This window comes from Apteryx mantelli, chromosome 13, assembly GCF_036417845.1.
Source record: "Apteryx mantelli isolate bAptMan1 chromosome 13, bAptMan1.hap1, whole genome shotgun sequence".
In the NCBI taxonomy this organism is placed as follows: domain Eukaryota; kingdom Metazoa; phylum Chordata; class Aves; order Apterygiformes; family Apterygidae; genus Apteryx; species Apteryx mantelli.
Window position 1 is genome coordinate 25720750 of NC_089990.1, and position 17830 is coordinate 25738579.

The 17830-nt window shown below is 47.8% G+C and overlaps 1 protein-coding gene across 5 annotated transcripts in view; it reads left to right on the forward strand.

The window, feature by feature from the left end:
• Positions 1-135: 135 nt before the first annotated feature.
• Positions 136-17830, forward strand: part of HDAC8 (histone deacetylase 8) — a 56130-nt gene continuing 38435 nt past the window's right edge. For 2 of the 5 annotated variants that reach the window (XM_067304474.1, XM_067304478.1), the window contains exons 1-7: positions 136-278; positions 1079-1131; positions 2518-2648; positions 4312-4453; positions 13898-14010; positions 15105-15182; positions 16046-16154. In XM_067304474.1, the coding sequence (XP_067160575.1) occupies positions 198-278; positions 1079-1131; positions 2518-2648; positions 4312-4453; positions 13898-14010; positions 15105-15182; positions 16046-16154 (707 nt within the window). In that variant the 5' untranslated portion in view covers positions 136-197. Of the gene's footprint in view, positions 279-800; positions 807-1078; positions 1132-2517; positions 2649-4311; positions 4454-13897; positions 14011-15104; positions 15183-16045; positions 16155-17830 lie in introns of those variants that run through there. The other 3 variants (XM_067304477.1, XM_067304475.1, XM_067304476.1) reach the window with 3 other exon arrangements.

The following is a 17830-nucleotide window of genomic DNA, read 5'->3' on the forward strand; positions in this document are numbered from 1 at the left end:
CGGCCTACCCGTCCCGGCGTGCTGCGGGGCGGGGGCGGAACTACCCGTCCCGGCGTGCTGCGGGGCGGGGGCGGAACTACCCGTCCCGGCGTGCTGCGGGGCGGGGGCGGACCTACCCGTCCCGGCGTGCTGCGGGGCGGGGGCGGGGGCGGAGCGGGCGGCCGGCGGCGCTCGGTGTCCCGGCGCTCGCGGGCCTCATGGCGGCGCCCCCGCCGGTCTATGTGTACAGCGCCGAGTACGTGGCCCTCTGCGACTCCCTCTGCAAAGTGCCCAAGCGGGTCAGCGCCGCGTCGGGGGGTCCCGGGGGGCCTGGGGGCTCTGAGGCGGCGCCGAGGGAAGGGGGCTGGTGGGGGTGTTGGGGAGCGAGGCGGCCGTGGCCCTTGGGAAGGGGGGTGAGCCCCTGCGGGAGGGGCGGGGGTGCTCTGGCGAGGCTGCCGGCAGCTGGGGCCGGGGAGGGTGTTGTCGGGGTGCGGAGGACTTTAGGGAAGGAGGGCTCGGCCCAGAGGGGCTGCGGTGCCGGGGTACCCGTGGCGCTGGGGGGCAGGAGCATGCTCGCACGCACGGGCTGGGATTGGGGCTGGCGGGAGCGTGGTCTTTCCACCGAAGACTTTGTGGGAACCAGCCGAGTTCTGGGTTATGTGAAATAGGGTTGGCTATTGCATAAGAACAGCCATACCGGATCAGACCGCGAGTCTGTCTCTCCCCTTTTGTCGCCTCCAGTGGGTCGGGAGCAGGTGGCTGGGAAACAGAAGTGGTGCTTCCCAGGAGTAGGCTCGCAGGACCCTCCACAGCCACCCCACCAAAAGGTCGTGCGCTGTTCTGTGTTGTTTCCTGTAGCACTGGGAAGTTCTTCCCCAGAGCGGGGCCCTGCTGTGCTACATGCTGCACACCCTCAGTGAGGGTGGCCCTGTCCGGGGATCCTACGTGCAATCATTGTTGTGGGTTGAGTTTGGTGCCAGTTTAGCTATGCTGCTTGGAGAAGTCAGAATTGCCACCTACACTGCAAGTAATTTAGCTCCTAGTAGCTGTTCTTCTGCTGTCTTCTATGTTAGAGCTGCTTACCTTCTTCTTTTTTTAGGCCAGTATGGTACATTCATTGATTGAAGCATATTCCTTACTCGACCAGATGAAGTAAGTGGCTCCATTTTCTGTGAGGAAAATATTATCTTCTCTGCTAAGGTTTGGAAGGTACTGAGTAATTGCTGGTCTTGTGCTGTCCCCACTGGTGGCATGCTTATAGAAGTGTACACATTGTGTATTTCTAGGATCTAAGAAGAGTCTGCTTGTTCCACTAAATGGACAAGATTATGGTAATCAAGGCAAATGTGGTATATGATTACCCTTCCTGGTCTGATGGGGTACTTGTGCTTTCTCAGTACAGCACTCTGCCACCAGTAACTCTCGCAGCTCTGAGCAGAAGTGACGGCATAGAAACCATCCTTGGTGCTGCTCTGAATCCACTGGACAGTGCTGAAATTGAGAGAAATCATGTTGTTTTGCTGTTTTGCAATTTGGGAGACTTTTGGCGAGCTCTTGAGACTGTTCAAGAGAGATAACACTGATATTGAAGTTTGAGATAGAAGAGTAAGAACTCTTCAGTCTCCCGGTAGGCTCTTGAGTTTGGGGGTGGAAAGGGAAAAAAAGACCTAGTGTAGCTTCTCTTGCATAGTATCTCATAACATCTTAAAAAATCCCAGACTGCTGTTCACTAGGGCCAGACAGTCCCTATGGACTTTTTTCTTTTTTTGATTCTGGTCATTTTGGCAGAGTCTGTTTGGGAAATGGTTACACATAGAGTTACAGAGGCAGATCTGGGGAGCTGTTGTCCCCGGGAGCAGGGAGAGATGGTCCCAGCACCTGGGGCTGGCTTGGAGCTGCTAACTTCTTGCATTCTTCCAGTAGCGATGGAGCTGTACTGTCTGTGTGCCTCAAGAGGCCCGGGCTAGAGGGGGCCTCAACACGTTGCAGGGTTTAAGCAGACAGATTGCAAAGCACCCAAGCCCAGGAAAAATGTGTGCAAGTTCCTGAGGTCAGAAATTGTCTCCAGTTTGAGTACAGGCAGAGTTGAGAGTACGGGAGCGTCACTCTTTGGATCTTGCCCCAGCAGATCAGCAGCCTGCAAGAACACTGGGCTGGGCCTTAAGGTTTTGACTCTGTAATTTCTTCTAAGTGTAATCAGAATGTTGGATCTGCTGGTGACTGCCCAAACTGGGAGAACAGACAGAAAAGGGAAAAAAATGTAAGCAAGCTGGGAAGGTTAATGCAGGTAGCACCTGCAAATGTTCTTCAGCAAGGGCAGGTACAACAGACAGTGCCACACCTGGGGTGAAAGGCATGCTCCAGCTCAACAGAGCAGCTTTCTCAATCAAAATGACAGTCTACTGTGGTAGGGGGAGTTGTTTTTTAACAGTAACTACTGAAAAAAAGATTCCTAGTCTGAGGACATTAAATTTGGACATCCCAGTGATACCCTGGTGCCTCCTGTACTGACCCCCTCCCTTCCCCCTCTCTGGCTAGGATAGTCAAGCCAAAAGTGGCTTCCATGGAGGAGATGGCAAGCTTCCACACAGACGCTTACCTGCAGCACCTACAGAAGGTCAGTGAGGAGGGAGATGATGACCATCCAGAGTCCGTGGAGTATGGACTTGGTAAGAAGCCTTTGGGGATGGAGGAATGGAAGGCGCTCAGTTCATTTTCAGCCTGAAGCTTTGTGTGTTGGCCAGAGAGAGCAATCTTTCTTCTTTTCAATGTTTCTTGATTTAGTTTAGTGCATTTTTGCTTTGAGAACTGTTCGCTAACTGTTTTCTTCTAATGTGCATTAATTGCCTGAACAAGGTGCTTTATCACTTCATACTGACTAAAATCACTCCTCCTGAGCCTGCAGAACCAGTGCAGCTCTCTGGATAGGCAGCTGAATTCTGTTTTGCCTCATGTATCTTCAGCATGAGATCAACTGCGTATCAGGTCCAAGGTCTTGTTTGCTGGAGCTGATGTGAGGCAGCGAGTGAGCTCAAGTTGACTATTGGGTTATGTGGGTGAGATTGCAGGGTTAGCATCTAGGAGAAGGACGTGGTTTCACTCATGAAGTGAATACATTGAGAAAACGTGGGAGTCCAGAACAGGCAGATGAAAAGTTCGCATTTCATGGCTGAATTGAATTTTGATGGCTATGTTTAAACAAATTTAACACGGACTTTTTCTGGATTTTTGGAAATATCTGCTAGAGAGCTACAGGCTTAAAACTGTAAGGACTTGGTTGCGTCCCAAAGAGGAGCAAGCCTGATACGGTGTTGCCAAGCCCCCTGCCTCCCTCAGTGAGCAGTCACCTGTCAAGTTAGCATTTTCGGTGTGGCCAGCAGAGGGTACTCTCATCCTCACAGTGCTGCTTGGTGCAACTCTGCAGTGCCCATAGCTGCCAGGAGCCAGAGCCTTTTGCTGCTACTTGGGTGCTGCTTTGGGCATATTGAGCAGGACGCAAGGCCCTGACATGCTGCCCTTCGAAAATAGTTGAGGACTGGCTGCCTGAGCCTGCAAGGCTGCTGTAGCAGAGGACACTCATGAAAAACATCCTGGAGCTGGCTTGTGTGCCCAGGCAGGAGCCAGAACGGCTGCTGTTTGCCTGGTGGCTTTGCCCATGTCTCAGGCAGTGGGTTCTTGCCTGCCTAAGCTTGATAAAGTTTGAGCAATGTGGTAGTAGTTAAAGCAAATAAAGTAACTGTGGGTACTGCCTTTATCTCGATCTGCCCTTTGAATTTCTGAGGCTGCTCTGTCCATGCTCTGAGGAGCAGCCCTGGGCTTGAGCTGAGCTGGGGAATGGCTCCAAAAAGGCTGCTGTAGGGATGAGAGAAGATCATATTCTATGGAGTACCTATGGAGTATCTAGGCTTGTCTTCCTTGTGGGCACCTCAGTTTCTAGAAGGGCAAGGTACCTCAGTCTCTGTGTCAGGGCTTTCCTGGTGGACTAACCGAAGAACTGAGAGTGTTTTTGCAAGGTTGGTGTTAGGGACCAGGAGGCCAAGCAGGCCGGGCACACATTTTAGAAGTTGGCCCAAGACCCTTCTGTGAGTGATTTGAATGCAAGAAAGCATTTTGATTGTTGACATATTTATTTTTACTATTTATGGCACCTGGATCTGCTGTGTGTGTCCAAATGTGGTATCTGCTGTGGGGATCTTGTGCCATGTTTTTTCTGGAGTGCTCAGAACAGAAAGTTAGAGCTGTGCTTGAAGACCCATAGCTCAGAGCAAAGAGGATGTGCTTCTCCCAGAGGGAATGGCCTGCCGTGTCTGATGCTCTGGTTCTTGTCTGTAGGTTATGACTGTCCAGCTACGGAAGGGATCTTTGACTATGCAGCAGCTGTGGGAGGAGCCACCATCACTGCAGCCCAGTGTCTGCTGGACGGCAAGTGCAAGGTAGCAATTAACTGGCCTGGAGGGTGGCATCATGCAAAGAAGTAAGAAAACAATCTCTTCCCTTGTATTTTTTCATCTGGTGTCTGAACCTAGCCTCCTAGCTCCCAGCTTCCTTGTGAACCCTCAGGGTGAGAAGATCCAGTAGTGGCTAGAAGAGAGAGTAAGGTGTGAGAGTGGGCTAGGGAAGACAGGAGGTAGCTAGCAAAGGTCAGAGTGTAGTGGAGAGCAGGCTGGTTTCTGCCCAGTCCTGATCCTATCATGGACTGCAACGTGGGTCTCGGGCAGTTGTATTCAAAGGTCCCTTGAGCCCTCCATCCAGTGATACGTGCTTATCGCCTGGGGGCCAAGTGAGAATTGATTTTGCAAAGCACACTGTGGTCCCTAGAGGAGGGCTGTGGAAAGGCAAATGATTGGTATTGGTTCAACCTCAGAAGAGAATGGGAATGTGGCAATACATTGTCCAAATTGTCTTTTGTGGTTTTTTTGATTTCTTAATAAGAGGAGGAGTGAAATAGTGCAGTGCTGACCTCTGTTTTTTTCCATGCTCTGAGAGTGGCTGTTTGCTCTGAACTCTACTGTCAATAGTAGTCCTCCAGAACAGCGGGAGAGGAAGTAGAAATTTTGTCCCTGAGTCCTGTGGTTCTTCAGTCCTAAAATCACTTGTTTCTGTGGCCCATGGGGTATATGTATTCTTTTAACTTGAATGCCTCTGTCTTCCAAACCATGAGGCCTGTCTGCAAGTACAGATAAGAAAGTATCCTACCCTGTCCCCAAGTAACAGAATTTTCCATGCCAGAGTGGATTGACTGCTCATCTTTTTCCATGCTGTGTCCTAGTAACCTCTGCTGTGTGCAGGCCTGCCACTTTGCTGGCTCTGCGTTTGAAGGCAGGTATGGTTTCTTCTTGACCTTTGCAGTGCCACCCTGTTTCCCTGAGGAGCCCCAGAAGTTAGTGCGAGTCACAGACATAACCTAGCTCTTTCTACATGAGCGTGCAGATTTCCCTTCTTGCAGCAGTGGCTTTTCTGACCTGGCAGAGAAACTCTATGGAAATATAATAATGCTGTACAAATTCTAGCGAGTGGTCTCGATCTGTGGTACTGCTTGCTCTGCTGGGAACCTGCTGCTTAGGCATTTCTTCCACTGATTTATTTAATCGCTTCTAGATCCCATATGAAATTGTTGCACCCATGACGTCTTGTGGCACAGAGTCCTGTGGTGTCAGTAAGCATTATATTCCCTTTCATTTATTTTCGACCTGTCAGCTGCTAGCTTAATTGCATGCCTGCTACATCTCACATGATGAGGCAGAATGCATAATTGTTCCCTATGTGCCTTTTCCGTACTGTTTATGATTTTTCAAACCTTTGTCATATTCATCGTGAGTCATCTCTCTTCTAGGTTGAAGAGTCCTATGCCTTGTTTAGGAGCTTTTTGAAGCACGCTGTGAACTATTTTTATTCATACCAAAGTCCCCCAGAGTTTGCATTTATTGGCAAAGTCTTTCAAAAGTCTTGCCTGGCACAGAGAGGACTCTCTTTTGTCCTGGGTGAGATTCCCTCTGTGCTTAGGATGGGATGGGCTGAGAACCTGTCATGAACTGTTCTGTTCTCATTCCGTGGTGGCCGTGGTGGGGTGTGTGAGGGGTGTTGAAATTTGCCTTACTCTTGGCTGGACCATCAGTTCAGGTTTGGATGATCCTCAGCACTGGCTTTTGGGGAGTTTTAGGAGTTATGGATATTTATAGGGTATTTTATAGGGATATTTATAGGCTCCATTTCCTAATGATTTCTCAAGGGATGCAAACTTGCTGTGCTTTAATTTCTTACCTAGCCAGGTTGTGTACAAAAGCCTGTTTGTAGCACAGGGTAATGCCAACATTACACATTAGCTCACGCTGAGAAACTTTTAATACTTCTTTCTCAGCCATACCCAAACGGGTTGTAGTGTGCTTCTGTGCTCTCCTGGGCCGGTTGTGCCACCACGGGCCTTCCTGGTGAACACAGGGAGGCTCGAGGCTGAGTGTTTGTTATCTGCCCCGTTCTCCTCTCGGGATTGGGAACAAATGGCCTGTCCTTGCAGCTACCTTTGTGGTAGGAAATGTTGGCATAAGCCTGTGGTGCAGATGTGGTTTATCCCTTCTGTGGGTCATGCTGGTGTTGTTCAGTGAGGCTGCCAGCAGAAGGCAGCTTTTACTGGTTGTAGTCGTGAATAATATGAACCTGGTCTTGGGTATAAGCACTTCACTTGATGGCTCTTTCTCTGCAGCGTTCTTCAGCCTACAATGCAGTGTTGCAAGACAGCTGTCAATCATTTTTGCAAGTCATCAGTACACAGGAGGAAGCATAGGTGTGTGGGATCCAGTTAAGCATCAGGGAGGCTTCAATGGGTGAACATGGCATGCTGCACACAGATCTCTCTCTGTGGTGGCAAGTTTCTGCCCAAAGGAGCCCAGGATCAAACCTTGAGGTTTGTGCAGGAATGAGAGTTGTGCCTAGTGCTGTGTCTGATACTGCCTGAACTGTAAGTCACGCCAAGCTGATTGCACAGGGAAGAGGTTAGCAAAGCCATTTTGTCAGTTTTCAGTCTGTTTCCCTTATATGGGTATTTTCTCACTTGCTGAAATGACTTTTATAAACAGTGAGGGAGCAAAAGAAAGACTGATGTGCTTCAGAGAAGGAAATATAAAAGGACAGTCCTCAGGTCACACTGTTTATCAGGTGCATCATCAGAAATGAGAGGTTTTTTCACGCAGGCATCAACAAATTCAAGTTGTGCCCTTTTAGTTTTATTTTCAGGGCTCCGTGGAGTATTTGGTGACTGACTGCCACCAGACTTGTGTGTAACCCTGTAGATGGGAGAAGACTCCCCTGTGAGATGCTGTCCAGCTCATCATTAGCAAGGCCTGGTTTGCCCTGCCCTGGCCTGTGAGTGGAGCTGAGTCTGAGAAGAGAGCGGAGGTTAGCTGTGCTTGTCAGATTTTTCCATCATCAAAGTTAAAAGCTTTATGATTGTATTTTTCTGATATTTCTGTTTTTTTATGTTTTGGGAGTTTAGCTTTTATGATAGATATCATGAAATCGTTCATAGTCTCTCCTATCCTCATAGTTTTTTCTGTCTTCTTAGATGATAGGCCCAACCTGGCAAGACACAGTAGTCCAAGTTCCTGCAGGTGTCATATTCAGCCAAGCCTTCCCTTTCCCCCGTATCTGTTGTCTGTACTCGTTAGCTTTTGATCTAACCAAAAGTGTCAAACCCTTCCAGACAATGTGGCTTTTAACAAAAGTGGACTGTTTCCCTTTATCAAGAGCAGAGTGAGCTGGGGGGCATCTCCACACAGATATAGATACAGAGCTGTGAAATTCACGAGTTAAATGATTCCAAATTTCTTACCCTTCCCCCTTTTTAATAGTGGAAATATTGTTGCTATAAAAAGATAGGAGCCCTCTTCTTTAAAAGTGACTGAAGAGATCTTGCAAGATCCCTTTTTTGCACTGGGCTCTCAGGGCATTGGGCAAACAGTTTGAACAATGGTGATAAGGGAGGAAGCAGCAGAGAAGACACAAATACAGAAATTTGCCTTTTCTAAAAGTAGAAGTAGGTTTCTCAGGGAAAAGTTAATTTGGCTGGGCTGTTTTCAGGTTCCCAGTTGTAGTGTTAAACAGCTTCACACCTCGGCCTGATGCTTGTTGTTATCCTCTTCTCCCTCAAGTCATGGCATTTGTTGGAAAGCAAGAAATCAACCTGCTCTTTGAAGAGAGAGACTTTGATAAAGGGCATCTTATTCAAAAAGATCTACCCAAGTGAGCTGCTTGGAAAACGTTCTCCAGAAGTTACTGGTGAGCTCTGTAGAGTCTTGCTGAGCTATGCCAGGGTAACACCAGGCCATTTTGTGCATCAGTATCCCAGATTAAGTTCTGTGCAAAAGCATCTATACAGGTGGAGTGAACTGCCAGTGTGGTGGTGTTTAGGGAAGGATTCTTGATTCTTAGCTCCCAGAGCTAATTTGCAGGATCAAGCTTTAAAAAATTAGCTATTTACTACAAGCACATTTTCCAAAATTTGCTGAGAAACACTCCTTGGGTGTCTTGCTCCTTAAAGTTGTATTCCCAAGTAGGACTGTATTCAGAGGAGATTTCTTTAGCCATTTTTATAATGTCTTGCTAGTAGTGTAAGTGTTTCATTAAAGCTTTTGAGCTACCTCTGAGGTGCTCTGTGATTATAGCATGCTTCCATTTCCCCTTTACCATTAAGCCTCTCCTTCAGAGGCTGTGAGGTTTAATTTGTCCTTTAGGAAAGAGCTCTCAGATTCTGCAGTGGAAGGTCCTGAAGAAGAGCAAAGAGTCGCTGTCTCAAACTCAGCCTGAAGTTTTCTTGTCCCGGCCTGTCCTTATGTTGTCTGTCAATAGCTCAAGTGGCTGTTTAGATATGTGCAGGCCTCTAGAAAGTTTATAGGTTGAAGCTTCCAGCTCTTCTGGTATGTATTATAACATTTGAGTGAGAAGGGGAAAGTCCCAAGGCAGGGGCTGGGCAACTGGGTGCCTGTTTCCAAGGAGCTAAGATGATGAGGCTGCTCGGGCTCTTAAGAAACTTCACTGGCTGCCAGAGGTCTGCAGTCTTAGTTTCCACAAGTGTCACCTGGAGTTTTTGTAGCCTGATACACTCCCAGAAGTCTGGAGCATTTGAAAGGGGGGTTGGATCTCTACTGAATTTTCATAAAACCTGTGTTCCAGGACCTTCGGTATTGTGGGGCCGGAGTGGTGGGTTGGTCTTTTTTATTTTCTTCTGCCCCTCCCCACTCAACAGAACAGCAGGTGCAAACATTTCCAGTGCTGACCACAAAAGAGAACCAGGGTGAAGAATAACAGAGGAAGCAGCTTCTGGTCTTGTCCTCAGGGAGCCTGGCCCTGTGCTGCTGATATTCTGGGCAGAGCGCATGGAGAAAGAAGTGCAGTGGCCCAATGCATACAGATAATGGAAAGAAAATGGAGGCTATAGAGCTTTAGTGCTGAAAGGTCCTTTTTCTGATCAGTCACACTCAGCTCTCCTGTCCTGGTTCCCCAGGTCCCTATTCTGATAAATCCAATGGGGTGGGGAGTGTTAAAGAAGAAGCACCTTCTCAACGCTCCAGCCTACTCTCTTTTCCTTTCCTGAGTTGTTTGACTTTGTCTGGAAGATATTGGACCCCAGCTGCTGAAGAAATGCTGTTCTGGATGAGTTGGGCCCAAGATTTGAAGTCATTTCTAGTTTGTGCATAAGGGCTTAGCTGTCAGGAGGCATCTTCTCAGCTGTGGGCTCTGTAATCCTTGCTTCCAAAACATCTCAGGCTCCCTTTACTCCCTGAGCAGCTGTGAGCTCCAGTTCTCAATCTCCGTGCTGCAACACAGAACACATAAATACAGTGTTTGAGTATGAAGTTTAACATGAGGTTGTAAAGCCTGATTCAGTGGTATTAAAACACATCCCAGTTGTTGGCAGGTGAAGACTTGTGAAAACGTAGAAGCTGGGGTGGATCTGACCCATTCCCAACTCAAAGGGATGACTTATTGCAGCACCCGTTTAAGCATCTTAGCCAACCTGGTACTTACCCTGCCACAGCTGAGGTTTCAACCCCTTCCACAGTCAGCTCTGCCCTCCAACAGCAGTGTGATACTGATGTCCACCTTACTTATCACTTTCTTAATTTCACCTCATAGTGACCCCAATCTAACGAGCTGCTCCTTCTTTCCCTGCCTTCTTGGAGTTACCACCTTTGATTCCTCCTCTCTTCCTTTTGCTGTTTTGTCTTAGCCAAGTCATTCAGTCTGCTTTTGTAAACCAGCTATCCCTGAATGTTGTGACTGATTGTCTCTGAACTCCCTCCCAGTCTGTCCAACAATTTTTGGACCACGTCAGGTGAAAAGTTCTACAAGTAGCTGCATTCAGAAGGACCGTAAGCATCTGGCTCTGAGATGTGATGTCCCATTCTCAGTCCCTTTGCCATTTATGTCTGATATGTTATATCAGTTTTCCCATCTCGGTGGCACTCAGCATCAGTGCTTTGGGCTTTTCTCTTGCCATCGACTCTGTGGGAATATTTCCCGCTTGTTTTTTTTTTTTTTTTAATTTCAGGCAGAATTGAACTTTCCTGCCTTTGTTTCCTTTTCTGTGTTCTGCAAGTTTCATGTTTGCAGTGCATTTCAGTTCAGGCTTATTTGTAACTTCCATCAATTTTCTGTTACTTCCCTATCTGGCCAATTAATAAAGCTAGGAGTAATTGTAGCAGGTCCTTGTCAGCAGTCTCTTTGCGTCTTCCCCCCACTTCCTTCCTGCCCACTGAGGAGTGCAGTTATTGCCCCTTGGTTTCTATTTTTTGTTGTCTCTCAGACAACATCTCTGTCTAAATCTGTGCAACTTCTTAAACTACTGAGATGCTGTATCTAACAGGTTGGCTAAAATCTAATTGTTCCCAATGCAGAGTTCCCCCCTCTTTTTTTTTAATAAAAAAATCAGGTTTGTCTGAGTTTTCTGAAGGCTAAGTCTTTGCACTGCTTAATGCTTCAGGCTCCAGTAGCCACTAGTCTCACAGTAATTCCCCTCTTCCTGGTGTTTGAATTCAAGTTGGCTGGATGGCTGTTCGGAGAGACACTCTTTCCTCTTTTTCTTTCAGCGTTGGTATTGCATTCATTCCTCAAGTTGCTGTGTTTGGTACCTCCCCGTTTCCCTCAAAGAGCATCAGCAGTCTAGGAAGCTCACAGAAGTCTGCCAAACTGAAAGTGCGTCTTTGTCTTGCGTTTAGCCCCAGCAATTTGAGACCCAGCAACAAGCAGCTGATTGACCAGGCTATAATCTTTCTGTGGGAGAGACAAAAAGAGAGACCATTTATCTAGCAGGTGCACATTGTTGGGAGACATGCAGTTAGCTGATTGCAATCGAGTGCACGGCTGCTAAAGGCGATGAGCTGCTCCGCTGTCTTGAGAAAGAGTAAATGTCTGTTGTCACTATGTGGCTTTTTTGTAAGTTGCTTCTCTTTCTGCAGCTTGAGTGTGAGCGTTTATGCATATGAACTTATTCAAGACCCACAGTTGGTACATGAACGCAAAATACACATCCTTTTGTCGACAAAGAGCTGCTGTTGGTGGCAGGGAGAGCAGGCTTAATTACTTCCCAAGGTCATAAAGATGGAAGTGGTAACCGTTGCCACCTTAGGTTTTTGAAATTCCCAGTTTATTAGGATGCCTTTGGGGCAGAGGCTGAGATGATGAGTTGATGCCTATTATTGATCTGGCACTGCCCTCCCTGCTGGCAGTGATGCTCGAAGCTTGTCCCTGTCATGAACCTAGGAGCAGAGATTCCAAGTGCTGGCCCAAAACTGCAGCTCCGAAGCTGGGCAGCCTCTGTCCAGGCAGGTGTCCCAGTCTGTTTGGCCTTGAGGCTGAAAGAGGTCACATGTAACAGTGTGAGGAGAGTGCCGTGGGGCCCCACAATGCTTTGCTTAGGTGTGGGCAGGAACTCCTCAGTTTTCCTTTCCCCAAGCAAAAACCTCTGGAAACCTCACTCCAAAAGGATGTGTGCAGTGCCTCCCTGCCTTGTTTTGCATGCTAAAAGCAGATGTTTCCTGGATGTTCTCCCTACTTTTCGCAAAGCTGCATCTCTTTGGCCTGATCTGCACTAGCTTGTCTCCTAGAAGCTTCCGCTCTTGGTCCTGGTTGCAGCAAGTGCTGGCTTAGATGAGAGGTTCGGTTTACAGAGTTAGGAGAGTTAAATCCGTCAGTCTCTTGAGATTGGGCTTAGATTTTTGGCAGCCATTAGCATTTTAACTGATGTGTCAGCTGGCTGGGAGAGACCCTCCCGGGACTCAAAGTCTAGCAACTGGCTCTGCCAGTGTTCCCACCTGCAGTGGACTTGCCTTGATCTATATCAGAGGGCAAACTGGATTCCAGGGCAGGGTGAACGTCAGCAGCTAACGTGAACCTGAGGCAGTGCAGTTTGGGCCGGGGCAGATGAAGCTGTTGGGAATGGACTGTCTGCTCACAGTCCGTACTCAGGGCATTGCTCCCTGCAGGGGAGCAGGACGTGAAATAGTTCACCTTGCTTCCTTGTGGGGTAGGGAGGAATATAGAGTGTAATTACACTTCAAGAAGATTCTCAGGATACCTGCTAACATCCCTGTTTTTAGCATCACTATGGATGAACAGAGCTAGAGCATCCCTGAAAAGAATCCATGCTCAGAGAGATTTGCAGCAAGTGTCAGAAAGTGCAGTTCTGCTGCCCTGTGCGTGCTCTCACTTTCTCCAACTGTTTTCTGGGCATGGGAGCATCAGGGGGAATTGTGCAGAGTACTGTAGCTGAAAGTCAAGAACCATTTCTAAGAGGCACATCTTGGACTGTGGAGTGATTTGAGCCTGGAGAAGAGCAGCTTGGGCCCTCCTGTTACAAACTAAAAGGCTTTGGCTTAAATCAGCTGTCTGGGGTTGGCCTAAGAATGCACATGGAGCTTGGCTTTGGGGTGGCAGCTTGCAAAACTGTGATGAGTAGGTGTTTTTTTGCTGTGTGCCTGAACCCAGTTTATGGTCTGATGGCGAGTGGTGACCAGGGACTTGACTTAGAAGCAAGTCCAGAGTAAGGATCAATAAATTTTCTTGTTCCTTTGGTGCCAGGAATATGATAGCTCCTCCGTGATGCAAGTGAAAGATAACAGTTTCTGTGCAACATTTGGTCCTCTGTTTAGCTGCTGGGGGCTCTCCTCTGGCTGAGCCCAAGATCAGTGTTGTGAGGGGCTTCTCATGGGGTCTTCATATGTTTTCATTTTCCTGGGAAGGAAGGATAATGTTGTTTTGGGAGAGGCTTAAACTTCGCACACTCTGGAAGGGAGTAGCAGAGTATCACCGTTTCCTCCCACTGCCTTGAACCTGCTTCTCACTCACAAGAGCTTCTCAGGAGCTGTGACCCAGACAGAGCAGTGACAGGGTGGCTAGTGGACTGAACGGGGATGCCTGCCTGTGCCTGTCCAGGACTCAAAGGAAAATATCAACTGGGACTCTGCAGGGGTCTGTCCTCTTGCCGCAGTGGGACTGAGACAGAGGGGCAAGGAAAGTACAGTAGGCAGCAGGTTTGACTTCTTTTCCAGTGGCTCTGAATTGCTTTAAAATACTTCAGCTGCAGAAAGCTGAAGTTTTATTTGTACAACAGTGAAATGGGTAGAGACATCTTGCCAAGTCCTCTGTTGTCAGAGCCTCTCCTCAGCAGAGTGGGCTGATGCTTTAGCCAGCTGATGGCAAGCCCAGGCCTTAGAAGCGATTGGTGTAAGCAGTCATGTTTTCTGTGCTTCCCAGCCCTGATTTCTGCTGCTCCTGACCAATCTCTTGATGGCTGCTGGGCCTTGGCTGGGTTGTGCATCCTTCTCTCTATCCCTGCAAGGAAGAGCATTGCAAAGTGCGGGTGGGAAAGGCGAGATCAGCAGTGGTTGTGGTGGTGATGTTCAGCCTCATAACCGTTTTTTCACAGAGACGAAGCTTCTGGCTTCTGCTACCTGAACGACGCTGTCTTGGGGATCCTGCGGCTGCGCCAGAAGTTTGACCGCATCCTTTATATCGACTTGGATTTGCATCATGGGGATGGTAAGGCCCAGTGCAGGCTGCAAACAGCACAGCAGCACAGACTATGAGGGAGTAGCAGCAGATGTGAAGGCCTGTTGATGCAGTAGAGTTTATCTGCTGCAACAGCAGTGGCTTTATCTCCTTTCAGTGCAATCAAATTCCCTCAATCCACTTCTGTCTTGTCCTGGTTTATAGATTTGCATCATGCCACTCATCGGTTTGGTGTTACTAAAGTACACTGCTCTCTCATGAAGTTCTTCTGGGCAGCGGTCTTGTATCTAAAGTGGCAAACTGCACTAACGATGTGTCCTAATCCCCTCTGTCAGAGGCTTTCCAGAAAGAGGACCTCCTCCCGCCTCTTGTCTCCCATCTCAGAAGAACAGCCAGTGATGATGTTTGATTGTTTAATGTCACCAGTGCAGGATTGCAAGAGGGAAGCAGTCAGTAATAAAAGATGCTTTTAAAAGAAGGCTTGACGCTATAAAACTAAAGCCAGAGCGGGCCTTGCTGAAGCTGCTCTTTGCTTCAGGGACATTATTTCAACACCATTTAACACTTCCTGCTTTCCTAACTTTTATGGTGTGTTTCATTTTGCTCCATTTTCCCCCCACATTTGGTTTCTGTTAAGTTCTCCTGTTATTTCTTTTCCTCTCCTCACCCCCGCTATTTTAATGTGTCTTTTAGAAAACAAAAATGTTGTGTTGAATTGCAGCAGTGCTAAGAACGAGCAAGAGAGCCCAGTAGCTCTGTTTCTAATCAGAGCTGAGCCCTGGCCAAGGCATCCTTCCTCAGCTCCCTCCCCCAGCCTTCCAGGCCAAGCAGTGCAGCCCAGTGCTGCTAACATGGGCACTGGCCTGAGGTGTTGCGATCCATTCAGTAATGATTAGCATAAGACCAGCCAAATTCATTTCAGTTGTGACCTTTGCTACATCTGAATGCAGGTCTCCGTTTATTAAGGATAGATTTATTGAGCCACATCTGGTTTTCTGTTTCATTAGTTCCGTTCCTGCTCCACTTTGCTGCCCCTTGTTTGTTGAGTGGCTCATTTGTGTGTTTGGGCTCTGCCACTTACGTGAAAGATCCATGAAAGTTTTTTCTCTTCCCTCTTTTGATAGGTGTTGAAGATGCCTTTAGTTTCACCTCGAAAGTCATGACTGTTTCTCTGCACAAGTTTTCACCAGGATTTTTTCCAGGCAAGTTCAACTTGAGGTTTGTGTTAATTCAGTTTACACATTACTGACAAGGCCCCAGCAAAGGCAAGTCTCGTCCCCTCAGTTCAGCAGAGGTTTCTCACTGCCTTCCTGTCTAAGTGCCTCTCCTATTGACCCAGGAGAAAGAAAGAAGGGAGGAACTGCATGTTTGGGCTAATCTCTGGCAGAGCTGCTGCTGGGCTGCCACCTTCCCTTGAACATGCGTAATGTCAAGTAGCTGAGGTGAGAGATTGGCGCTGGTTTTACATTGGTTTTCCCAAGGAACTGTGGGAGAGTATGTCTGCCCTGGGGTGCAGCAAGAGGCTGGACTACACTGACAAAGCGAGAGGGAAAGATGTGTTCCCCCTTTACCAAGGGGAGCTAAGATTAAGTGACTTGTCCAAGGAGATCAGGCAGAGATAGGGTCCAAACCTTGAGTCCTGGTCTATCCCTTAACCGTCAGACCATCTTTTGCTCTTAAAAAATGATGGTCTCTGAAGTCTCCCAGCTGGATGGTTCATGCCCAGAAGTCCAAGAGTCCTTTCTGGGGTGCCTTCTACCTCCCCACAGGTGCCACAATCCATTTCCTGTGGCAGCCTTTCTGTGAGTGATGTAGTTTCTGCCATCAGTCAGGGGCTCCCTTGAAAGTGAGAGCCTGCAGGACTTGAAAATTTAGTTATAGAGTAGGGCAGACAACTAGACCCAGGTGCATCAAAACCCTTCTTTATTGGAGATGGTAAGCAGACTTCTCCACAGGCATGCCAGGCCCTGGCTATCTGTTCTCGTGTGAGACATCCCAGACCTCTTTCTCTTGTTGCTGATCCCCTTTCCGTCTAAACTAACTGTTGGCCATTTCTGTTGTTCAGGCACTGGTGACGTGACAGATGTTGGCCTGGGGAAAGGTCGCTATTACAGCGTGAATGTGCCTATTCAAGATGGCATTCAGGATGAGAAATATTACCAGATCTGTGAAACGTAAGCCCTCTTGCTCTGATACAGTTTGTTTTCCAGGGATTTCAGAGAACAGAGACTGCACAGATTTATTTATTTATTTACTATTTTTAATTAAAATCCTTCCTGTAGATTAAGGTTTGTCCTTTCCCTTGCTACAGTTTTTGATTACAATGAAGACAGATAATCTTCAGACATCTCAGAGGTCTCGTCCAAATCCTTGGGCAAACTGAATATACAGAGGCCTTTGTTGTGGGTGGGAGGGTCTCTTTGCCATGGGTCAGCCTTGTGTGTTTAAGGAGGGATTGAAAAGGGAAATGTACTCTTCAGCCGTGGACATTTGTCTGTACACTTTTTTTTTTTAAATAAATGCTCTGAACTCCTGAACATTCGTGAGAGACACGCTTGGGGCTGAGCTAAAAGTGTTTTCATAGCACCTTTTGTCTACCCTCGAAGAATGAAAGGCTGAAGCTGTTCCTGTCTGTGATGGAACTGCTTCCTGGCAGGCCCCTCCATCGCTTGCTTGATGGGTGACATACCTCTCAAGCTGTTGTCCATACTGAAGCTGAACTGCTGGGCTTGTTCTTTTCTAGAGACTAGCCTTAGCTCAGGGCTGCAGGACATGGTAGCACATCCATCTCTTAGCTGTAACACCTGAGGGCTAACAGCACTCAGGATTTATAGCCTGGTAGGGCAGTCACACTGTGGCATGCCTCCTACTGTCTTGTTGATTGCCACTGCTGGTGGTATGGCAGCCCTCTTCCTGCTGGGGGTTGTGTTTCCAAAAGGCAGGGTGGCTTTAGGAGCCAAACAGGGAATTAGGAGCCCAGTCAGGACTAGCCTGTTGCATACATTCCCAGTTGAAGGACATCAAAACCTACCACAGGTTTCAAGCTGCATATCAACAAAGCATCTAAAAAGAAATTCTGAGATCTCTTGGGCAAACAGGAAGAGTTCTGTCCTGGCCAGGAGATAGTCATATACATGATCATGGGTATCTCATCCAGCTGATGTCAGAGGATGATCACAGATTCAAATTGCACATGCTTTCCAAAGCTGGATTGGAATTGGAGCTGGTGACCTCCTCTGACATGGATTTCTGTAGGTTGATTACACCCTGCGCAGAGCATTTCCTTGTATTCTTCTTCTCAGTGTCCCCTGCTGGTGAGAGAAGACCTGCTCCTTGGCAGGCCTTTCCTCTTTGTGGAGGTGCTGCCAGCTCAGGCATTCCCAGAACAAAAAGCCAGGGAAACATTATGCAAAACCATCTCATCTCCCTGTGTCTTGGGGACAACTGCTTCCCTTGTCTCTATGGAGACTTACCCACTGCAGCACAATGATATAAATAAATAAGGAGGAAGTTTGCTCTTGGAGTCTTTGAGCATGTGCACTTTGAACTTGCCTCTCCATAAATTACACTGCTTGTGTTTGATTGCTTTTGTTGTAGTAGATAAACTCCTATCCTGTTTCTGGGTGGTATGGCACACGGATAACTGCCTATTGTTTCTGGAAATTGAATGACTTGGGCTCCAATTAAAATACATTGTTAATAATAGCTACTGTGTGGAAGAGGGGCAAAGTGTGACTTTTTTTTGGAAAGTCTGACGTGTCTTTAAAAGTTTGAAGACAAAGGCAGCCAGAGCTTCCGAGCTGCAGTAAGAGTGACGGCACCAGTGCTGGATGCTGAGCTGCTGCAGTAT